This window comes from Delphinus delphis, chromosome 4 (genome assembly GCF_949987515.2).
Source record: "Delphinus delphis chromosome 4, mDelDel1.2, whole genome shotgun sequence".
NCBI lineage: Eukaryota > Metazoa > Chordata > Mammalia > Artiodactyla > Delphinidae > Delphinus > Delphinus delphis.
In genome coordinates, this window is record NC_082686.1 from 8,180,917 (window position 1) to 8,202,472 (window position 21,556).

Genomic DNA, 21,556 nt, shown 5'->3' on the forward strand with positions numbered 1-21,556 from the left:
CTTACATTTTCAGTGAAAACATTCAAATAATGGAGAACGAACTTGTTCAAGCTATTATGCATTTTAGAAACACCATTTCACATTAATATGTTAACTATAATAATTCTTATCTATGAGTTGAACAAGGTAGGCCAAAGGTTTCTATTAATATAGTTATTTTTATCAGACCTAGGAGATAAAATGAATTAAATGCCTTTAAAAGGCATTTTTAAAGGCATTAAATTCCTTTAAAAATATTACAATACCTTTTTCACTACTTTGCAATGATTTGCATTCCAATTAGTTTAATTCCAAATTGGAATTTGCATTCCAATTATTAAGCTGACAAGGTTTTACAATGCTTTTCTGCATATGCTCCATAAGAACAAAATACCAATAATATACAGAACTTGCCAAGTGCCCATAAAACAGAAAATGGGCGAACTCCTCACCCAACACCCAAGAACTACACCTTATCCCCCAAAATATCACAGCTCCTTACCCTCCTCACAAGATGCGAGGTGGTCACTATTCCCGCTTTTATCCCTCCCTTCTCCAACTCAGAAAAAGGGGTGGCTGCAACCTCACACGCCACTACTGAAAGGTGAACACCTGCTACCTACTAACACAGCCGCCAAAAAGCAAGGATTGGCTCTGTTCTCTCCCCCGACACGCCTCTAACACAGGATGGACCACAGTTTCTCAGTCCGCAAATGAAGCAGAGATTGCCAAGTTAAAATTACCCTGGACAGCTGTTTCTTCCAGATGAAACAGTTAGCTTTGCAGAAGTCATGTTACATGAAAAATTAGTGTATTTAAACACCAGAATCAGGGATCACATAAAATACTCATACAAGGTTCAAGGGAATCAGCAATGAAGAAATACCACATTCACATCTCCATCTATGGCTCACATCAAAGCATGTGCTCGTTAAGGGGAAGGGAGCAGATCACACCTAGTACTGAAACGTTAACCCCCGCTCCCACTGCATTTAAACTAAGCTCTTTGTTAAATATAGCAGGTTAAAGTAAGACATAACTTTATAATTTACTTGTCTGATTGTCAGTAGACACTAATAGCAATCATCACTTAGGTGAAATTGTCCGGGGCCAGAAACCCATGGAGATGTATGCTCAACACAGCACCATTTAGTTATCAACTACACCAAGTTTGCTGCCATCTTACTTCGTCTCTACTGACAGAAACATATCAATATATTCTCCAAAACCCTGGAATTCTATCAGCTCCATGGCTCTAAGGCAGGTCAGGCAGGCTCTCTCTATAGACCGCTGCTGAAAGCCCTGCCCTGCTGTGGCTCCCACCAGCCTTTTTACCCAGCAGGTGCCAAGTGAATCATCCACAGCACTAGGCAGCAGCCAACCTGGTCACCAGGACAAACAAGGCCCTGGTACCAGAAGAGATCACCATCTAGTTTAGTCAACAACTCTCTCTGCAGCTGCCTTCTGCAGTCCTTAGGTGGCTTTGGTCAAAAAGCCTGCTTGGGAGGTTCTTCCTCAACCGCATTAGGAAAATCAGGGCAGAGGACCAGAATTTTACAACCCTGTGATTCACAACACTGAAAGTCAACCCCAGGGTATTTCTCTCTTAATCCTTAGATACAGATTTGCCCCAGGTGATCCTAAGCAATTAGTTCCATCCACTCTTTCCTGGAAATTCTTCACTAAGGAATGTGACTACTAAACTGCACGATCCCAGAGGGCACTCCCCAGCAGCTGACTCCAGGGGGTGCTATCTACCCATGGTTGTACCTAGTATTCACGTACTTTACACAAGGACAAACAGTTCTGCATAACATAGGACTGGATTTTCTTACTGACTGAACTTCCCTGTGTTTCTACCTTATACAAAAGCATATTGTAACCCCTCCATAAAGTAACCTAAAAATTGTGAGTTGGGGGAAATAGCATTTTTAACCATACAAACTTGTGGTTCTACATTTTAAAAAATCATAAATGATGATAGGAAAATGAGACAGGATTCAGAGGCCTACGTTTATCCTTCCTATGAAACCGCATCTCTAGAATTAAGTGACGTACCAAAGCTATTAAGTTTTTGGATCCAGGTGGCTAATTTTGGTTCCACTTCTTTAAGTTCACTCAAAACATGCAGAAACACCCTTGTCTTTACTCTATTCTTTTCTTGAACCAAATGACAAATGACATAGTCCACTGCTTCATTCAGAAAATTTCTGCTAGAAAAACAGGTTGTGTAGTCTTCTGTGGTTAAAACCTTCCAAGAAAGCAACTCTTTGAGAAGCTTGGAAGTATTCAGTATCCCGGACTTAATCTTGTCAGCATACTGCTTTATGCACTGCAGAATTCTGTCATCAAGGAACTGGCAACTCTGAACACTGTCTACAGTTTCTACGGATAAATAACAGTGGTCAGTAAAAAGGAGAAAGAGAAACAATTTGCAAAAATATAAACTCAGAAAAAATTAACATAACATTACACAGCAATATAAAACATGACTCATATATTCTTTATGTTGTTTTAAATAGCCTAAGAAATTTTAAATTAGGAATATAAATAAAATATTTAACACCTTTAAAAGGTATGAAAGTTGACATTAAATCGAACATATCAAATACCTTATTTCCTTCACTTGTACCACTCATCTAAAAATCCTAACTGAGCCTCATCAACTACCCAAACTTTATATTCAGTAAATATGCTTCATGCATGAATGCAAAGGGTTTTTTCCTGGAGTTGAAGGGATCATTTCTTCAGGTATAAATACAATTAACATTTGGTAGTTACTGTATGTTATTCATCTTATTGTTGAATCCTAAATCACAGACCTGTGGAATCATTGATTCCAAGCTGGGAAATATCTCAGAAGTTCATCTTCCCACCCAGGCATTTCCCCCTAAAAATGGCCATTTAGCCTCTTGAAGCTAAGACAATAAATTAAATACAAAAAATATATATATATAAAATAATAATGTTCACTAAAAATTTTTTCGGTAGGAAAGATAACTGTGATTGATTTGTGAAACATTAATGGAATACTAGATGAAAAATAAAGACAACAAGAGGAAATATTTCATTTTGGGAAGAGCCATCACAGTAGAAAATGAGAACAATGTACTTCAACTCAAAACTGAAAGCATGCCTGGGGCTATAACGTACAGTATGGTGACTATAGTTAATAATACTGTTTTCCGTATTTGCATGTAGATCTTGAAAGTTCTCGTGAAAAAAAAATTCTGTATGTATGGTGATGGATGTTAACTGAACTTACCTGTGGTAATCATTTTGCAATATATACAAATTTCAAATCATTATGTTGTACACCTGAAACTATACCTCAATTAAAAAGAAAAAAAAAAACTCGACCCCCGCCCCAAACCTGAAAGTAAATATGTCCACAGAAACAGTAAATTACTGAGACCGCTCCCATGTTGATCAGGGAATGCTGACAAGACAGGTGTAAGACAGAAGGCTGGATTAGGTAATCTCTCTGGCACCTAGTATGAACCGCTTCTTTATTTGAACTCAGCATATTTCAGATAATCAGTGGCTAATTTACAGTTCAACGTTTCAGAACTTAAATCTGTGTAGCAGGGTTTACAAACCACTGTCAAACATACAATAGGAATTTCAGATATTATTCTCACATGCACTTTGGAGATAAGGAAATGGACAGAGTGTCAGTTTGCCCTGAGTTAGTGGCAGGGTAGCGTTTTCAATCCCTGTATATTGCTTCTAAATTCAATGTTCCTTACACCAACCCCCTCCCCACCTCAGTGTAAATCAGAAGATGGTGATAAAATCAAAATGCCAACGGAAATCTAAATTTCAATTCAATAACAATTAACATAAGGCCCAGCAAGATGAATATTTATATTTATACTTTTAAGCAAAAATACATCATTATTATCATGACTTGGACTCCCAGCATACCTTTCTGCTCTTCAATTTTAGGTGGATTACTTTCCCTTAAGTCCTCTTCCAATCTTTCTTGTGCTAATTTTTTTGCTTCCTTTTTTTGGATCTTCCGCTTCAATTTTTTGTCTTCTTTCAGTCTTAACTTCTCTAGGCTGATAAGTATTTACAATTAGTCATAACTCACCTTTGTTATAAACTCAATTAACTATTTTCCTTTGCCTAGTGTAAGTTACAAGTTTCCTTTTTTAGTTAAAACTTGGCCTATATCTTCTGTTCAATATCAAAAACTTTTGAGACGTGGTCAGTTCAGTCAAAACAAGTGTACTTGTTTCCTGAAAACAAGAACCTCAATGACTGAGTGACTTCTAATTAAGGATGGCATGTACAGATCATGCAGATGTTATTTCCATGTATTTGAGTTACTGCTTAGGGTAAACAAGAATAGTAAAAATGACTCTGCAAGGTAATACATGTAAATACTCATTTCCACAGTAAAATATTATTTTCACAACCCAGTAATGGCCCACAACACCAGAATTTGGTCAATATGGTTACAACAAGTTCTCCTCAACAAATAATTCTGTTCATCTTTTCTTCTGCTCTTTCCTGGTCACCAATGATGAAAAAAATCACTTCTTAAAATGGAAAGCAAGAAGCAGGACCAAAAAGAAAAGAAAAAAGGATTGGAATTATTTGATCTGAACAAGAAGATATAGAAATGAATAATTTTGACAGTTCACTGAATATTTCAGGGTGAGAAACAGTCACTGGTTCAAAATGTTTGCTGAAGAGAGTAAAAGGAAAGATGCTTTTGGAATTAAAGTTTCAACAACAGAGAACTAAGTATATAATTTTTATCCAAATGCCAAATCTACTGAACATGTCATTTCATAGCTCAATTTCATAATTTTACTTATAAATTCAACTATTAAATAATGCTTTTTATTCAAGTTTTTAGCATTTAACCATTCTAGGCTAGTTCCCTTGGAAGTTATGAATACCCATAAAATTCACTTAAGAACCACTTATCTGGATATGTGTGCAGAGCCAATTTTAAAAACAGCATAATTTAGAAATCTGCATTTAACAGAATTATATTCTAATAGACATTATTAAGCTACTGATTATTAAAAATCTTACCTAGAACATTTCTGTTTCAGAATAGGTCTTGGAGGAACCTTTTCTTTAATGACTTTGTGTTCAAACTTTAAATAAAACAGACACATCCAAAATTTGTCTCATGCTCCCATGACATAAAGCACAAAACCACAAGTAACAAGCATTTCAGAAGCACACACAATGTTCAATTCGATAGGGAACAGTGATGATGTTCTGACCCAAACAAAAGCCCAGAAAACTTTAGCAAAACAATTTACTGAAAAGAGGAACAAGAGAGTAGACACAATTTAGGAAGCTTAAAAAAAAAATTAAGAGTAAGCAGAAGATCAAGTAAACTACAGATGTCATTACCACAACCCACTCCTGCCAACTCCCATACAGTGAGGCTAGAGGTAATCCCTCCAGACACTCTCCTCCCTCCCTAAGATCCCCCACCTCGCCAACACCCAAACGTTTACTGGGAATTAACAAAATAAGGTTATTAAAAAGAGTAAAAACAGTAAAACTAAAATGTAAAAGACCTCCTCCTCCTTTTAGGAGATAAAAGAATATGAGAATCCTTCAATGCACAGAAGCATTCTCACATCCTATTACTTCCTATAATTTCTTATATTAAGTAACCGCTTCTTTCCTGGAAAACACAAGATCCAAATAGTACAACTTCCATAAATTTAAATCATATTTTAAAAGGTATCAGGATTTTGTTTATTAATTTAAGGAGACTTCCCCTTTATTAAATACTTACTTCACATTTAACTTGACCACCACTGCTGAAGATGATAATCTTTGAAATGATTCCTTCACAGTCAGGAGTAAGACAAATTCCTTGCAGAAAATCCTATTTGATTAGAAGAAAAAAAGTGCTCCATCTCAGCATAAATCTATACACGTATTCCCTTTTAACCATCAGGAACAGTCAAAACGTGATCTAAAACCTCCTTCAGGGACGTGCCGTAAAGTCCCTGCTCGTTGCCATCTGACTTCCAGAGCCCCCAGCTGTAGGGGTGACCACGGGACTTGCTTTGTTTGCGTAAGGTGAGCTGACATGATGTACGCTACGTCCATGCAAAAGCTTTAAGAAACACTGAATGGACTGGCCATTGCTCTTTTCCCTCGGCCATAAGAACGTGTTCCAGTCACTCCTCAGCCTCAATTCAGAAACAAAGAACACAGCCACACAGACTGGAGCTGCCACAGCCCAACCCTGGACAACGAATGCAAAACTTCAGGACAAGTGACGCAAGCAAAGAACGAGCCTTTCTTACTGTAAGTCATAAGATATTTGAGTTACTTCAACACATCCTAGTGAAAGCGAATTTACAGAGGGTATTTCAACCCATGGGAATGGTAAGACCACTGAGGGCGAGGGCACAGCTAGAGGAGCTCAATTAAGGACAAAGACATAGCAGAAGTGACTCAATGACGGCAGCTATTTGGTCACATCATTACACCTCTAGTTAACGACATGAAAATGTGTAAAATGTGAGAATTTATTTCTACTAAACTTCAATAATTCCATTGCTAACGTTCACCTAGCACAACCACCTTAGTTTTTTTCCTCAGTAAGGATAGGGGTTTACCTGAGGCTTAGCAGCGTAGAAAAAGGTTTTCTTTCTTTAAGTCCATAGCTTATATGGATCAGAAACAAATTCTATCAATGCAAACAAGATTATTAAACTGTGACTGCTCTCAAAGTATATCTGGCTAATGGAATTAACATCATTATCTTGTTAATTAAGAGAAAACCCCAATTAGATGTGGCAGTACAAAATTTAAGTTGATTCCTCAGTACAAATTATCTCATCAAATTTTTTTAGAAATTATAAAATTTGAAGCCCCAATTCTACATCATAACATTAAAATCAGACATTTAAACTTTTTTTTTTTTTTTAAATTTTTTGCGGTACGCGGGCCTCTCACTGTTGTGGCCTCTCCCGTTGCGGAGCACAGGCTCCGGACGCGCAGGCTCAGCGGCCATGGCTCACGGGCCCAGCCGCTCCGCGGCATGTGGGATCTTCCCGGACCGGGGCACGAACCCGTGTCCCCTGCATCGGCAGGCGGACTCTCAACCACTGCGCCACCAGGGAAGCCCTAAACTTTTATTTTTGATCGTAATATTTCCAATGTAAAAGGGGTTCAACAATTTATTAAAAGCCTCTATGGTTACTGCCCTTTACACTTGCATAAAATAAAAACAAAAACTGGGCTTCCCTGGTGGCGCAGTGGTTACGAATCCGCCTGCCAATGCAGGGAGCATGGGTTTGAGCCCTGGTCTGGGAAGATCCCATATGCTGCAGAGCAACTAAGCCCGTGCGCCACAACTACTGAGCCTGCGCTCTAGAGCCCAAGAGCCGCAACTACTGAAGCCCGCACGCCTAGAGCCTGTGCTCCGCAACGAGAGAAGCCACTGCAGTGAGAAGCCCATGCACCACAACGAAGAGTAGCCTCCACTCGCCGCAACTAGAGAAAAGCCCACGTGCAGCAACGAAGACCCGATGCAGCCAAAAATAAAATAAATACGTTATAAAACAAAAACTGATTTTCTAACTTTATCATTAAATTTTTAATTTAATATTTTCTAATTATGTCTCATGCACAGGGAGGAATTCATATCCTCTTAAGACTTTTCCTAAAGATTTTTAGGGGAAAAAAATCAACATACAATAAGCATACTGAAAAATCCAGATAATCTTGTTAGCCTTACCTTGTCAATTTTATCATTAAATGTTGTTGTTTTTAACTTCTTCCAACAGTTCATGTGGAATTCTATTTTACAGTACTGGCAACAGCTGATTCGTATAAAACCCTACGGTTTAAAACAATTTTTAACTCACTTTTGAAAGATGTCTACACACACATTCTCTCTCTCTCTCACTCACTCACAACACATATTAAGATGGAGAGCTGTCTGCACTTACCTGGCAGACATAGCTAGATGCCACATTTCCTCCTGGGGGAGTGTAAGACTTCCGTACCCCAGACTGCCTAGTGCTGGAAACACTGAGCTTAACTGACATATTCATTTCCACAATTTACAGCTGCGTTATCCTTTACAATACCAAATATTTTATAAACTTTATCTCATCTGATCTACTAACCAGGGACAGTGAGCAGCTTCTATCTTCTTGAATAAGCTAAAGCCCAGGGTCTTACTCACTCAGTTCATTGCCAGACTTGGTCTCAGACTTAGGTCTCTAGGAGTTAATTCAATGATCAGAATGGCCTTCAGATTCTTGGACTCAAATTTTACAAGAAATTGGAATTGCAACAAATCAGGGGTACTAGCCTCCCTTTGTTCCCTGGGCTCCTAAAAATAGGCTAGAAAGGGGAAATGGAATCAGCTAACCTGCCTTCTCAGGTCACCGTCCCTGCCCTCGGTGTTTATTTCAGTGGCTCTGGGCCCCCATGTGAGATGATGTAGACTTAAGTCCAGGGGATGGGGAGGACAAGAGGACATAAAACTGCTGACAAGTCACAGTACTCAAGTGTCTCCAGTTACAGAATTTGTTCTGAATCCATTTAAAGGCACAATTCAGCAAGTTAAGGACCTAGTACACACTCATTAGTACCTTAAAGTCTGGATCAGTTATGTATATCTGGATTTTGGAATATCCACGGCACTTCTGATAGCAACAAATGGCATCCGGCACTGGAGGGAACCTGCATTCTTCAATAAATTTCTCTAACAGCATCTAAAACAAAAATAAACAAAAATGATACGACTACAACACTAATTCAACAATAAAATGTTTGTGATTTCAATAACCTCTTGCCATCAAAATATTTTCAGCACAGAAAGGACCAAATGCCTTTTAGCCAAGAACTACATACAACTTTTAAAGTTTTTCCTTCTAGCTTCCCTGGTGGCGCAGTGGTTGAGAGTCTGCCTGCCGATGCAGGGGACACGGGTTTGTGCCCCGGTCCGGGAAGAGGCACAACAGTGAGAGGCCCGCATAACGCAAAAAAAAAAAAAAAAAAAAAAAAGTTGTTCCTTCTAGAGAGAGGCTGATACAGAGACATGCCAAGAGACAAAGATGGGAAAAAAAGGGCTAATCAACAAATTTTCAAAATTTCAGACTCTGAATCAAAATCTTATCCTGTGTTATAATCATCAGGCCTCATTTTACACTACATACCTTTTAGAAATCTCCTTCAAGCATTCACAGGGAGTCAAATGAGGTAGAATAACCCTTAGGGCTCTACTGTTCTCCTTCCCAATGTCATTTCACCTAGGACCCCACCACTGTCATCCATCTACCTCCCTGAACCCCTGCCCCCTGTGCCTGTTCATCACCTGGAGAATTACACCACTGCCCCCGAAGCCCCCGAGACTCATGCCACGCTTCCAGTGCTGGCTGTCCGTTATCAGTAGTTCCTGTGCCTCCACTCCAATCCAGTAGAAAGAGAGGAAAATCCAACAATCCCTACGTTTAGTTTTATTTTTTATACCAGCTTTGTTGAGATATAATTCATATACCATACAATTTACACATTTAAAGTGTACAGTTCCGTGGTTTTTTTAGTATATTCGGAGTTGTATAACTATCACGATAACCTAAAATTAGAACATTTCACCATGCAGCAAGAAACCCCATACCCATTAGCAATCCCTCCCCAACCTTCCTCAACCCCCTAGCCCACTAATCTACTACCTGTCTTCACATATAGATTTTCCTATTCTGGAGATTTCAGATAAACAGAATCATACAGTATGTGGCCTTTCATGTCTGGTTTCTGTCACTGATATTCAATTATATGGATATACCACATTTTATTTAACCATTCAGCAGTTGACGGACACTTTGAGCTGTTTCCACTTTTTGACTATTGTGAATAATACTGCTATGAACATTCATGTACAAGTTTTTGCGAGAACATGTTTTCCTGTCTCTGTACATACCTAGGAGTGAAACTGCTAGGTCATATGGTAACTCTGTCTTTAACCTATGAGGAACTGCCAGACTGTTTTCCAAAGCAGCTTCATCATTTTACACTTTACAGCAATGTATGGATGTTCTGATTTCTCCAGATCCTTGCTAACACTTGTTATTGTCTGCCTTCTTGATTACAGCCACCCTAGTGAGTATGAAGTAGTATCTCATTTTAATTTGCATTTCTCTGATGGCTAACTGTTGAACACATTTTACATGCTTATTGTCTATTTATACAACTTGCTAGCAGAAACACCTATCCAGATCTTTTGGCTACTTCTAATTAGAGTGTCTTTTTATTACTGAGTTGTAAGAGTTGATTCCTGTGCTTTTAAAAGCTTCAGCCAAAAGCAAGTTCTGAGTAAATACCAGGGTTCATCACAAGTAAAGGCCTATCCTAGTCAATTCACACACTTTAGTCTTTCTAGAACTGGCAAAGAATCCTACGCTTCTGGATATGAGACTAAATTTATATTTTCAGAGTCTTCAAGTACCATTAATAACCATGATGAAAAAACAACGCTATACCTTTCTCTAAGTACAACCAGTACGCCATGCTGCTTATCAGTGCACATTCTGGTCAGGATGCCTGGATTCAAGTCCCAGCTCCACCATTTCCTAGCTGTTTAACCTTGAGCTCAACACTTAACCTCTCTAAATGTAATCCTCCTCATCTGTAAAATGCAAATAATCATAGTGCTCATCACATAGGGTTGCTGTACGGGTTAAAGGTAATGATAAATGGAAGGTGTATGACTGGCACACAGGAAACATTCAATAAACGTTGGTGATTCTCACCAGTCTTTCAAGGGGAAACGCACATGGAGGAGCGGAGGACAGAGTACTCCTACCTGTCTTCTGCTACCTGAGTCAGAGCGCAGAAGCACAGATGAGCTTTTATGGTTAGTAAGATGCTCTCTAGAGAAATAAACGGTTACCTTTATTTTCCCTGGCTGAGTCTCTTCAATAACCACATTACTTGTGGGCCAAGTTAACACTCCAGGAAGACGACAGATCAAGGTTCTTGCTTTCTCAAAATGATTAAGAGCTTCTAGAAATCTAAAGTCATAATTATGAAGAAGGTATTAAAGATGTGACATGAATTTTCATTCCCCACAACAAGGCACAGAGATTTCAAGCTTACTAGGTAAGAGTACATTTGACAAATCACTACACAGAAATATTCAATGTAACCCATATGTTCTTTAAAAAACCAAGACATTATCACTGTTTGCTACAAAGATAATATAAATTAAACACTAATCTACCTGGACACTGGCTTTATTATGGTAGGTGCACACTAGTCCTTTTAAAGTTGTAATTTTTTTTTAAGTTTTCAACAAGTAAAACAGAAAACTGAATAAATTATGGTTGTTCCATTTTTATTTCATTTACTAATCTAATTAGATTCTTGTAGAGCAACAGCAAAGCTCCACTTCAACTAATTAATCATAAATAGGGAAATTTTTTTCACTTGACTCATTTAGAACATCTATAGTAAAACCGATTTGCTGAAAAATTTTTAAAGAAATCATATATTCTGGACATCTTCAACTATAAAGCAGTGAATTATTTTAACAGAACAAATGTGTATGTAAACTATTTTAACTATAAATATGAAATCTTTCATTTCCAATTTATGGTTTAAATATTAATCTCAATAGAGTCCCACAGTCCGTTCAACAAAAGAATACTAGAATACTGGATCATAAGGTTATCCCAGTCTTTATTCTTCTCTTCAGACTAGAAAATAGAGGGTTCTCTGCTTTCTCCAATCTTGAAACGATTTCCCAATTGAAGAAGTCATTTTTGCCTTTGGGTACAGAAAACTTCACCTGCAGAAAAGCTAGACCAGCATCCACCATAAGACAGTTATTAAACAGCAGGACTTTCAACCAGACACTGCACATTGCAACAGCAAAAAACCAGCTTACTGGACAGTGAACCACAAACCATATTATTGTGAAATTAAAAGTTAAATGGGTTTCCACAACATTGTAAATCAACTATACTTGAATAAAATAAATTTTAAAAAAATTTAAATGCCTTTCAAAATGGCAAACACGTCTTCATTTACTACAACCTCCATGATGCTATACATTTATGTTACATTCCCAGATCTTGTGATATCCGCATGCGGCCACTGCATTAAACAGGTGTGTCCCAAACAACTTATGCTAAGCTGGAATTAATTTCATTTATTACCATAGAGGTGACTGCTAAATCCTCACTACCCCTGATCCTTAAAAGAGTTGAACTGGTCAGACAGTAGCTTCAGGAAGTAAAAGAACTTTCTTTAATCTTTAAAGATCTTTAAAGAAGGTTCTAGGCACCCCCTAAGATTGGGTTCCCAAGAATACCAATGGTCTGATAAAACTTCCTCTAAACAGTCAGATGAAAATTTAAGGATAATTAGAAGTTATGAATGATATTCAATCAGTCAACGATTATTTCTTTATAAAAGTAATCTAACATACCTACCACTATATTGGCTGTAATTCAACTATAGGTTCAGAGGAGAGATTTTTGTTTCTAACTCATAATGTCCTTGAACATATATAAATTTCATATTAGCGACTTCCCTGGTGGCGCAGTAGTTAAGAACCCGCCTGCCAATGCAGGGGACACAGGTTTGAGCCCTGGTCCCGGAGGATCCCACATGCCGCGGAGCAACTAAGCCCATGCACCACAACTACTGAGCCTGCGCTCTGAAAAGCCCACACAGCACAACGAAGAGTAGCACCTGCTCCCCACAACTAGAGAAAGCCCACACGCAGCAATGAAGACCCAACACAGCCAATAAATAATAATTTAAAAAAAAATCCTCATACAAGTTTTTTTGTGGAAATGGGTATTTAACCAAAATATTATATAATCACACTTGTAAAGCATTAATTTATACCAATTCAGTCGCCACTTATAAATGACATATACTAAAAGATAAAACATAAAATCCTTTGTGACAAATTACTCTATTATTTTTTTTAATTTATTTTTTATTTATTTATTTTTGGGTCAACGTTGCTGCACATGGGCTTTCTCTAGTTGCAGCAAGCGGGGGCTACTCTTTGTTGCAGCGCACGGGCTTCTCATTGCGGTGGCTTCTCTTGTTGCAGAGCATGGGCTCTAGGTGCACAGGCTTCAGTAGTTGTTGCACAGGGGCTTAATTGCTCCACGGCATGTGGGATCTTCCTGGACCAGGGATCCCCTGCATTGGCAGGCCGATTCTTAACCACTGTGCCACCAGGGAAGTCCAAGTTACTCTATTATTGATTTTCCTATTACATTCAAAATTAGAAAGCACTGGGAACTGAAGTGATTTGACCTTACTTTAATAATTAATATCCAAATGCCAGTCCTTAAAGTAAACACAATTATCATAGTGTGCCACAGAGAAGATACCAAAATAACTCCAGAAAAAGGATCATCATCACATTAGATTTGAAATGAGTAACCAGCCTAGAGCATGAAGTAGTGTGGCTTCTACTAACCTGTTTTTTTTCAAGTACACTTTTCCAATTCCACAGTAAGCCAAGCAATCAAGTCCCTCATTGGGGTAGTGTTCAATCATCCTCTTAAACTGGTTTTCAGCCTCAGATAACTCCTTCAATAGCAATGAGAACAGTGATCACTTACACAGAAAGAGAAATACTGGAACCGATTTTACCTGAAAGTTGATTCCTTTTGTGTAATATAAAGTAAATAAAGTAATAAAAATGTAAAATAAAAAGTAAATAAAAAATGTAATAAACTATTTCGTCAGTTCTGGTAAGGCAAAACATGTTAAGAAGCTTATTGTTACTCTGCCAAGAATAGAAGAATGGAGATCATACAGTCCTGTCTCCAACAATCTACTAGAAAATAGAGTTAGAGATTTCCTAATGAAAGACATTTATCTGTCACATCAAGAACAAGAAAGGGGGGCTTCCCCGGTGGCACAGTGGTTGAGAGTCCGCCTGCCGATGCAGGGGACACGGGTTTGTGCCACTGTCTGGGAAGATCCCACATGTTGCGGAGCGGTTAGGCCCATGAGCCATGGCCGCTGAGCCTGCACGTCCGGAGCCTGTGCTCCGCAACGGGAGAGGCCACAACAGTGAGAGGCCCGCGTACCGCAAAAAAAAAAAAAATTAAAAAAAAAAGAACAAGAAAGGGGCTTCCCTGGTGGTCAGTGGTTAAGAATCCGCCTGTCAACACAGGGGACACGGGTTTGAACCCTGGTCCGGGAAGATCCCACATGCCACAGAGCAACTAAGCCCGTACACCACAACTACTGAGCCTGTGCTCTAGAGACAGCGAGCCACAACTACTGAGCCCACATGCCACAACTACTGAAGCCCGTGCGCCTAGAGCCCGTGCTCCGCAACAAGAGAAGCCACGACAATGAGAATCCCGCGCACCGCAACGAAGAGTAGCCCCTGCTCACCACAACTAGAGAAAGCCCGGGCATGGCAACGAAGACCCAATACAGCCAAAAATAAAAACAAATAAATTTTAAAAAATGACCAACAGCATGTCACAAGGAAAATGAACCTCACGCTCTGTGGACCACTCAGACAGTGGAACATAAAACAACCTGATCCTTATTAGGGAGCAATTAGGGTTAAGCCTCATCTAGCCTAGGAAGCTTGGGGCCCAAGTTGGTAGAAAGGATATATTATTCCTGAGGTAACTCTAGAGCCATTTCAACCTTTATCAAAAACTCGAAGCCATGGAAAGCAAAGTATAATGCTGAGCAGTGCAGGTAAGTAAGCTTTCCAGGAGAGCACTGAAAGACCATGAGTAATGGAAACCATGTGTGCTCACACCCATACACTGATTGCATGTGGTTATGGGAAGCCTGAACTCTAGAAGATAAAACACCCAGGTACTTACTATCCAGAACTAAGAGCTATTAACATTAGCATTCTTTTTATGATTTAAAAAATAAAAAGGCATGACACAAAGTTGAACTCTCCTTTTTTAACCTTCCAAGTCCCATTCCTTTCTTCTATCACTAAATGCAACCATTATATTAAATTTGATGTAGGGCTAGTCCATGTTTTTTTTTACAAGATTCACAGATAGCCATAAACAATATATACTATTGTCCTGTAAGTTTTCCACTTTGCACATAAGTGGTATCACGATGTTACTACATTCTCCAACTTGCCTTTTTACCTCAACATGTTTCCGAAATTTATCATGATATACCAGGTCCTTTACTTTTTATACAAATAAAAGGTAGATTCCCACTGGTGGTCTGGCATAACTTTTTTCTAACGGAAACACAAACTACATTTTCTTTTCAAAAAGAATCACAAACTAAATTAAATTTAGTTATTTCAGAAAAAATTATCAAGAAAGTACACAGGCAGTGCTCATTAAACTACTGTGATAATCATTTAATGATATACATAAGTCAAATCATTATGCTGTACACCTTAAACTTATACTGTCCATTGTATCTCAATAAAACTGGAAAAGCAAAAAAAAAAGTACCCAGAAGGAAATACGCCGAAGTGAAAAAACTATTTTAACATACCTTCTAAAATTAATGACATATTTTAATTGTTTATTATTTCTGTTACAAATATTACCTCAGGTTGTCCTATTCCAAGGAGTGAAATGGCAAGTCCATAGACTACTAAGACGTAGTTAATCATGGCCAGGTTCAGTTGCTGTCAATAAAAATGCTCCAGTTAAACATCTGAACATAATTCTGCCCAATTTGCATCATACTAACTTGTTAACCGCAACAGTAAGAGTATAAAAATATCTTACTAATCACTGTGGGACAAAGACCAAACAAAATTAGAAAATACATTTTGCAAAGATATGCAGTTATCTTGCTATCAAATATCTAAAACACAGAATCACTGTCTCAGAGTTCCTTGAAGGCATGGTTCATAACAGAATAACTGATGTCATATTCTTTTGCATATTAATGGGATGAGTAACAGACTAAGGTATTTGCTCTCTTACAACCTTGCATATTTACCCAGCTAATACTTTCTTTGTGGATGAAAAGATGTGACTAAAGTGAGTCCAAATTCTTGACTTAGTGCTCTAATAAGATAAAAAGCCAAGAGTTCTAATGAACACCAGCTATAGCGCAAGGAGAGAGTCTAAACCTGGCTTCTATACCGACTGCAACCATAAAGGCTGAATCAGAGCATTATCTGCTTCTCACCACCTGGAGTAAATTCAGCTGATCTCAGCAAGACGATACATTAGTACAATGAAGTCAAAGTGTTGGTTCCCTTCTACATTCATCTGAAACGCATTAGCATTGGTAAACAAGTTACCAGGAGGCAATCTCACCTTTATTTTTTGAGGATCTAAACCATTGAGCAACTCTGTGAAGGCCTGGGCAGCACTGCGGCAGCGCTGCTCCAACAAAGCCGTGTAACCATCCTGGATTAAGCTTCTCAGCATTTTCATTATATTAGCAAAATCCTGCAAAAAAGAAATTCTTTTTCAGTAAACCAGAGCTACACATGCTTAGTCTAAAACTTAAGATGCCAACGGTCATCACTGGGCAGTTATACTTTATAACTGATCATAAAATATGTAAATACCCAAAGCTACCCTGTATGGATTATACTCCTTTCTCAGCACAGCACCATTAAAGTGGAAATTAAAAGGTACTGCTTCCCCATCTTGATCCCAACACTTCTAGTGCTGCCCATGACAAAGAAGGGGGGTTCACTTTACACTACATGGTGCTAAGCTGTACTCGCTTTTCCAGGCTAACCAGACAGTATTTGGACGTTTTAACAGCTCAAAAGGAGAACATCAGCCATCATTTAAATAAGTAAATTGTTTGGCTGAGACTTGAACAATTAGACAAATAAGAACAAGCAATCAATTTCCTGGTCACTACCAGAGTTTAACAACTGCCCTCATGCCCTGGAACAAACCTAAATTCTCAGCAAGAAATGGTCATTTCAATCTGTAGCTCTACTCCTGCCTAACGTGTACTTGAATATAACCAGATAATATTATCGGGAGAGATATTACTAGGTTAAATGCAAAGAGAAGAGAATAAGGAAAACAGCTGCTATAATGTACCCTGAAATAAAGCGAGAAAAAAACTTTACAATTTGAATATACATGAGCACATACATTATAATTTGCATTCAGATTTTAGTTACGTGGCAATAGCTATAGGCCACAAAAGTTCCATAAGGACTGGAGAGGCAAGCCTGGAGGCTAAGCTAGATCTCCCCACACCTTGCCATACATGTGTACACCGTTCAAGGGAGCAGAAAATGCAAATATTGGCGTGACATTCCTCACTGTTCCTCATGATAAGGATCCAAAAGGAGACCCCACTGCACAAAACACAGAGGGAAAAGCAGTCTGGTCACACATAAACAAAAGCTGCCTAATGCTTTTCGTCCAATGAATCAAAGTTTAGGAGAACTTTCCCCCCAGAAAACACATGGAAAAGAGCAGCTCTCAAGTAAACGTGGTATTTGCTACACAGTATTTTAAAAGTTCACCGATCGCCACATTGATGTTAAGATAAGAGTTTTAACAGTTATAGAAGACGATGTGCTATCCCCCCGCGCACTAGTTTATTATTTATTATTCAGCCTTGGACGTACTGATTCCATTCTAATCTCTTTCATTCTAGAAAACAAATCCATCTGCCTCATGTTTCCATTGGAAATTATTTCTCTCAAAACAGTACAAACAAATGGTCTGCACTGAAAGCTGCATGAGAGCGGTCTGAATGGCAATGCCAGTCTTCAGCGTATGCAGGGGCCTAAAGTAAAGTGTGTTAAATGAACAAATCAAGGCTCAAAAATAACCATCATTTTTATTTAAATACTCTTTTGTCTTTACAGGCTGTCGTTACAATTTAAGTCCATCACAGTTTTTAGAATTAGTAAAATCAATATAAAATGACAATTTTAAAATCACCAACTGTTAGAAATACTAAAAATGCTTTTATGCAACTAATTAGAAAGCTGTTGAAACCGATTAGGAAACTGATTAAAAATGCTTAACATGCTTCATTCCAAGAGTCCTTAATAAGCTATCTGTCATATATACCTAACATAGTTAACAGAAGTTTAAAATGACCCAGATATTAAAATGAGTGTTGTGTTTCATGTTAATATACATTTGGGGGGGGGGGTAAAATCCAACATTTTATTTTAGAAGAAATAGAACTGTATTTACATAAAGCACTGAAGTGTCAAAGCAGACTCACATGAATCACATTTAACCAAAATAATCTTTCACTGATAATACACAGTCTACAGGTATTCAATGACTGGAAGAGTGATTAGCCATGGTTCTGTAAATTCCGGATTCTGTACAGGTTTCTATTTCTTCTTGAGTCAGTTTTTATAAGCTGGATTGTTCTAGAAATTTGTTCATTTCATCTACATACATTTTCAAATTTCCTGGTATAATGTTGGTCATAATAGTATTTTGATATAGTATTTGTAATACTGAAGCGTCTGTAGTAATGTGTCCTTTTTCATTCTTTTTTAAAAAATATTTATTTATTTATTTATTTGGCGGTGCTGGGTCTTAGTTGCGGCATGTGGGATCTAGTTCCCTGACCAGGGACTGAACCCGGGCCCCCTGCATTGGGAGCCCAGAGCCTTAGTGACTGGCCCACCAGGGAAGTCACCTTTTTCATTCTTGAAATTGTTTTATTGTGCCTTCTTTTCTTCCTTTCTTAATCAGTTTCCATACTGATATGTAAATTTTATTTATATTGTTAAAGAATCAACTTTTAGCTTTGTGGATTCTTCTTTACAAGTTGTTCCATTTTCATTATTTTCTTTTTTTTCAGAATTTTATTATATTTTTTTATATAGCAGGTTCTAATTAGTTATCCATTTTATACATATTAGCGTATACATGTCAATCCCAATCTCCCAATTCATCACACCACCCCCATCCCCGCCACTTTCCCCGCCTGGTGTACATACGTTTGTTCTCTACATCTGTGTCTCAATTTCTGCCCTGCAAACTGGTTCATCTGTATCATTTTTCTAGGTTCCACAAATATGCATTAATATACGATATTTGTTTTTCTCTTTCTGACTTACTTCACTCTGTATGACAATCTCTAGATCCATCCACGTCTCTACAAATGACCCAATTTCCTTCCTTTTCATGGCTGAGTAATATTGCATTGTATATATGTACAACATCTTCTTTATCCACCCAACTGACGACGGGCATTTAGGTTGCTTCCATGTCCTGGCTATTGTAAATAGTGCTGCAATGAACACTGGGGTGCATGTATCTTTTTGAATTATGGTTTTCTCAGGGTATATATATGCCCAGTAGTAGGATGGCTGGGTCATATGGTAATTCTATTTTTAGTTTTTTAAGGAACCTCCATACTGTTTCTCCATAGTGGCTGTACCAATTTACATTCCCACCAACGGTGCAAGAGGGTTCCCTTTTCTCCACACCCTCTCCAGCATTTGCTGTTTGTAGATTTTCTGATGATGCCCATTCTAACTGGTGTGAGGTGATACTTCATTGTAGTTTTGACTTGCATTTCTCTAAAAATTAGTGATGTTGAGCAGCTTTTCATGTGCTTCTTGGCCATCTATATACGTCTTCTCTGGAGAAATGTCGATTCACGTCTTCTGCTCATTTTTGGATTGGGTTGTTTGTTTTTTTAAAATGGAGCTGCATGAGCCATTTATATATTTTGGAGATTACTCCTTTGTCCACTGATTCGTTTGTAAATGTTTTCTCCCAATCTGAGGGTTGTCTTTTCGTCTTGTTTGTACTTTGCTTTGCTGTGCAAAAACTTTTAAGTTTCATTAAGTCCCATTTCTTTATTTTTTTTTTTCTTTCCAATACTCTAGGAGGTGGATCAAAAAAGATCTTGCTGTGATTTATGTCATAGAGTGTTCTTCCTATGTTTTCCTCTAAGAGTTTTATAGTATCCGGTCTTACATGTAGGTCTCTAATCCATTTTGAGTTTATTTTTGTGTATGGTGTAAGGGAGTGTTCTAATTTCATTCTTTTACAGGTAGCTGGCCAGTTCTCCCAGCACCACTTATTGAAGAGACTGTCTTTTCTGCACTGTATATCCTTGCCTCTTTTGTCATACATTAGTTAACCATAGGTGCATGGGTTTATCTCTGGGCTTTCTATCTTGTTCCATTGATCTACATTTCTGTTTTTGTGCCAGTACCATATTGTCTTGATTACTGTAACTTTGTAGTTTGGTCTAAAGTCAGGGAGACTGGTTCCTCCAGCTCCGATTTTTTCCTTCAAGACTGCTTTGGCTATTCGGGGCCTTTTGTGTCTCCATACAAATTTTAAGATTTTTTGTTCTAGTTCTGTAAAAAAATGCCATTGGTAATTTGATAGGGATTGCATTGAATCTGCGGATTGCTTTGGGTAGTGTAGTCATTTTCACAATACTGATTCTTCCAGTCCAAGAACATGGTATATCTCTCCATCTGTTTGTATCATATTTATTTCATCAGCGTCTTATAGTTTTCTGCATACAGGTCTTCTGTCTCCCCAGGTAGGTTTATTCCTAGCTATTTTATTCTTTTTGTTGCACTGGTAAATGGGAGTCTTTCCTTAATTTCTCTTTCAGATTGTTCATCACTAGTGTATAGGAATGCAAGAGATTTCTGTGCATTAATTTTGTATCCTGCAACTTTACCAAATTCATTGATTAGCTCTAGTTTTCTGGTGGCATCTTTAGGATTCTCTATTTATAGTATCATGCCATCTGCAAACAGTGAGCTTTACTTCTTCTTTTCCAATTTGTATTCCTTTTATTTTTTTTCTTCTCTGATTGCCGTGGCTAGGACTTCCAAAACTATGTTGAATAACAGTGGCGAGAGTGGACATCCTTGTCTTGTTCCTATCTTAGAGGAAATGTTTTCAGTTTTTCACCATTGAGAATGGTGTTTGCTGTGGGTTTGTCATATATGGCCTTTATTATGTTGAGGTAGGTTCTCTCTATGCCCACTTTCGGGAGAGTTTTTATCATAAATGGGTGTTGAATTTTGTCAAAGGCTTTCTCTGTATCTATTGAGATGATCATATGGTTTTTTTTCTTCAGTTTGTTAATATGGTGTATCACATTGATTGATTTGCATATACTGAAAAATCCTTGCATCTCTGGGATAAATCCTACTTGATCATGGTGTATGATCCTTTTAATGTGTTGTTGGATTCTGTTTGCTAGTATTCTGTTGAGGATTTTTGCATCTATATTCATCAGTGCTCTTGGTCTGTAATTTTCTTTTTTTGTAGTATCTTTGTCTGGTTTTCATATCAGGGAGACGGTGGCCTCATAGAATGAGTATGGGAGTGTTCCTTCCTCTGCAATTTTCTGGAAGAGTTTGAGAAGGGTGGGTGTTAGCTGTTCTCTAAATGTTTGATAGAATTCACCTGTGAAGCCATCTGGCCCCGGACTTTTGTTTGTTGAAAGATTTTTAATCACAGTTTCAATTTCATTACTTGTGATTGGTCTGTCCATATTTTCTATTTCTTCCTGGTTCAGTGTTGGAAGGTGATGCTTTTCTAAATATTGGTCCATTTCTTCCAGGTTGTCCGTTTTATTGGCATGAAGTTGCTTGTAGTAGTCTCTTAGAATGCTTTGCATTTCTGCAGTGTCTGTTGTA

General features: G+C 38.0%; 1 protein-coding gene across 13 annotated transcripts in view; it reads right to left on the bottom strand.

Moving 5' to 3' along the window:
* TTC3 (tetratricopeptide repeat domain 3) overlaps window positions 1–21,556 on the bottom strand; it is a 137,537-nt gene that overhangs the window by 56,945 nt on the left and 59,036 nt on the right. For 12 of the 13 annotated variants that reach the window (XM_060010312.1, XM_060010311.1, XM_060010320.1 and 9 more), the window contains 10 exons: window positions 16,242–16,376; window positions 15,518–15,598; window positions 13,433–13,545; window positions 10,880–11,000; window positions 8,580–8,702; window positions 7,715–7,816; window positions 5,756–5,848; window positions 5,032–5,096; window positions 3,907–4,043; window positions 2,038–2,364 (listed from right to left, as the gene is read on the bottom strand). In XM_060010312.1, the coding sequence (XP_059866295.1) occupies window positions 2,038–2,364; window positions 3,907–4,043; window positions 5,032–5,096; window positions 5,756–5,848; window positions 7,715–7,816; window positions 8,580–8,702; window positions 10,880–11,000; window positions 13,433–13,545; window positions 15,518–15,598; window positions 16,242–16,376 (1,297 nt within the window). Of the gene's footprint in view, window positions 1–2,037; window positions 2,365–3,906; window positions 4,044–5,031; window positions 5,097–5,755; window positions 5,849–7,714; window positions 7,817–8,579; window positions 8,703–10,879; window positions 11,001–13,432; window positions 13,546–15,517; window positions 15,599–16,241; window positions 16,377–21,556 lie in introns of those variants that run through there. The other variant, XM_060010321.1, reaches the window with a different exon arrangement.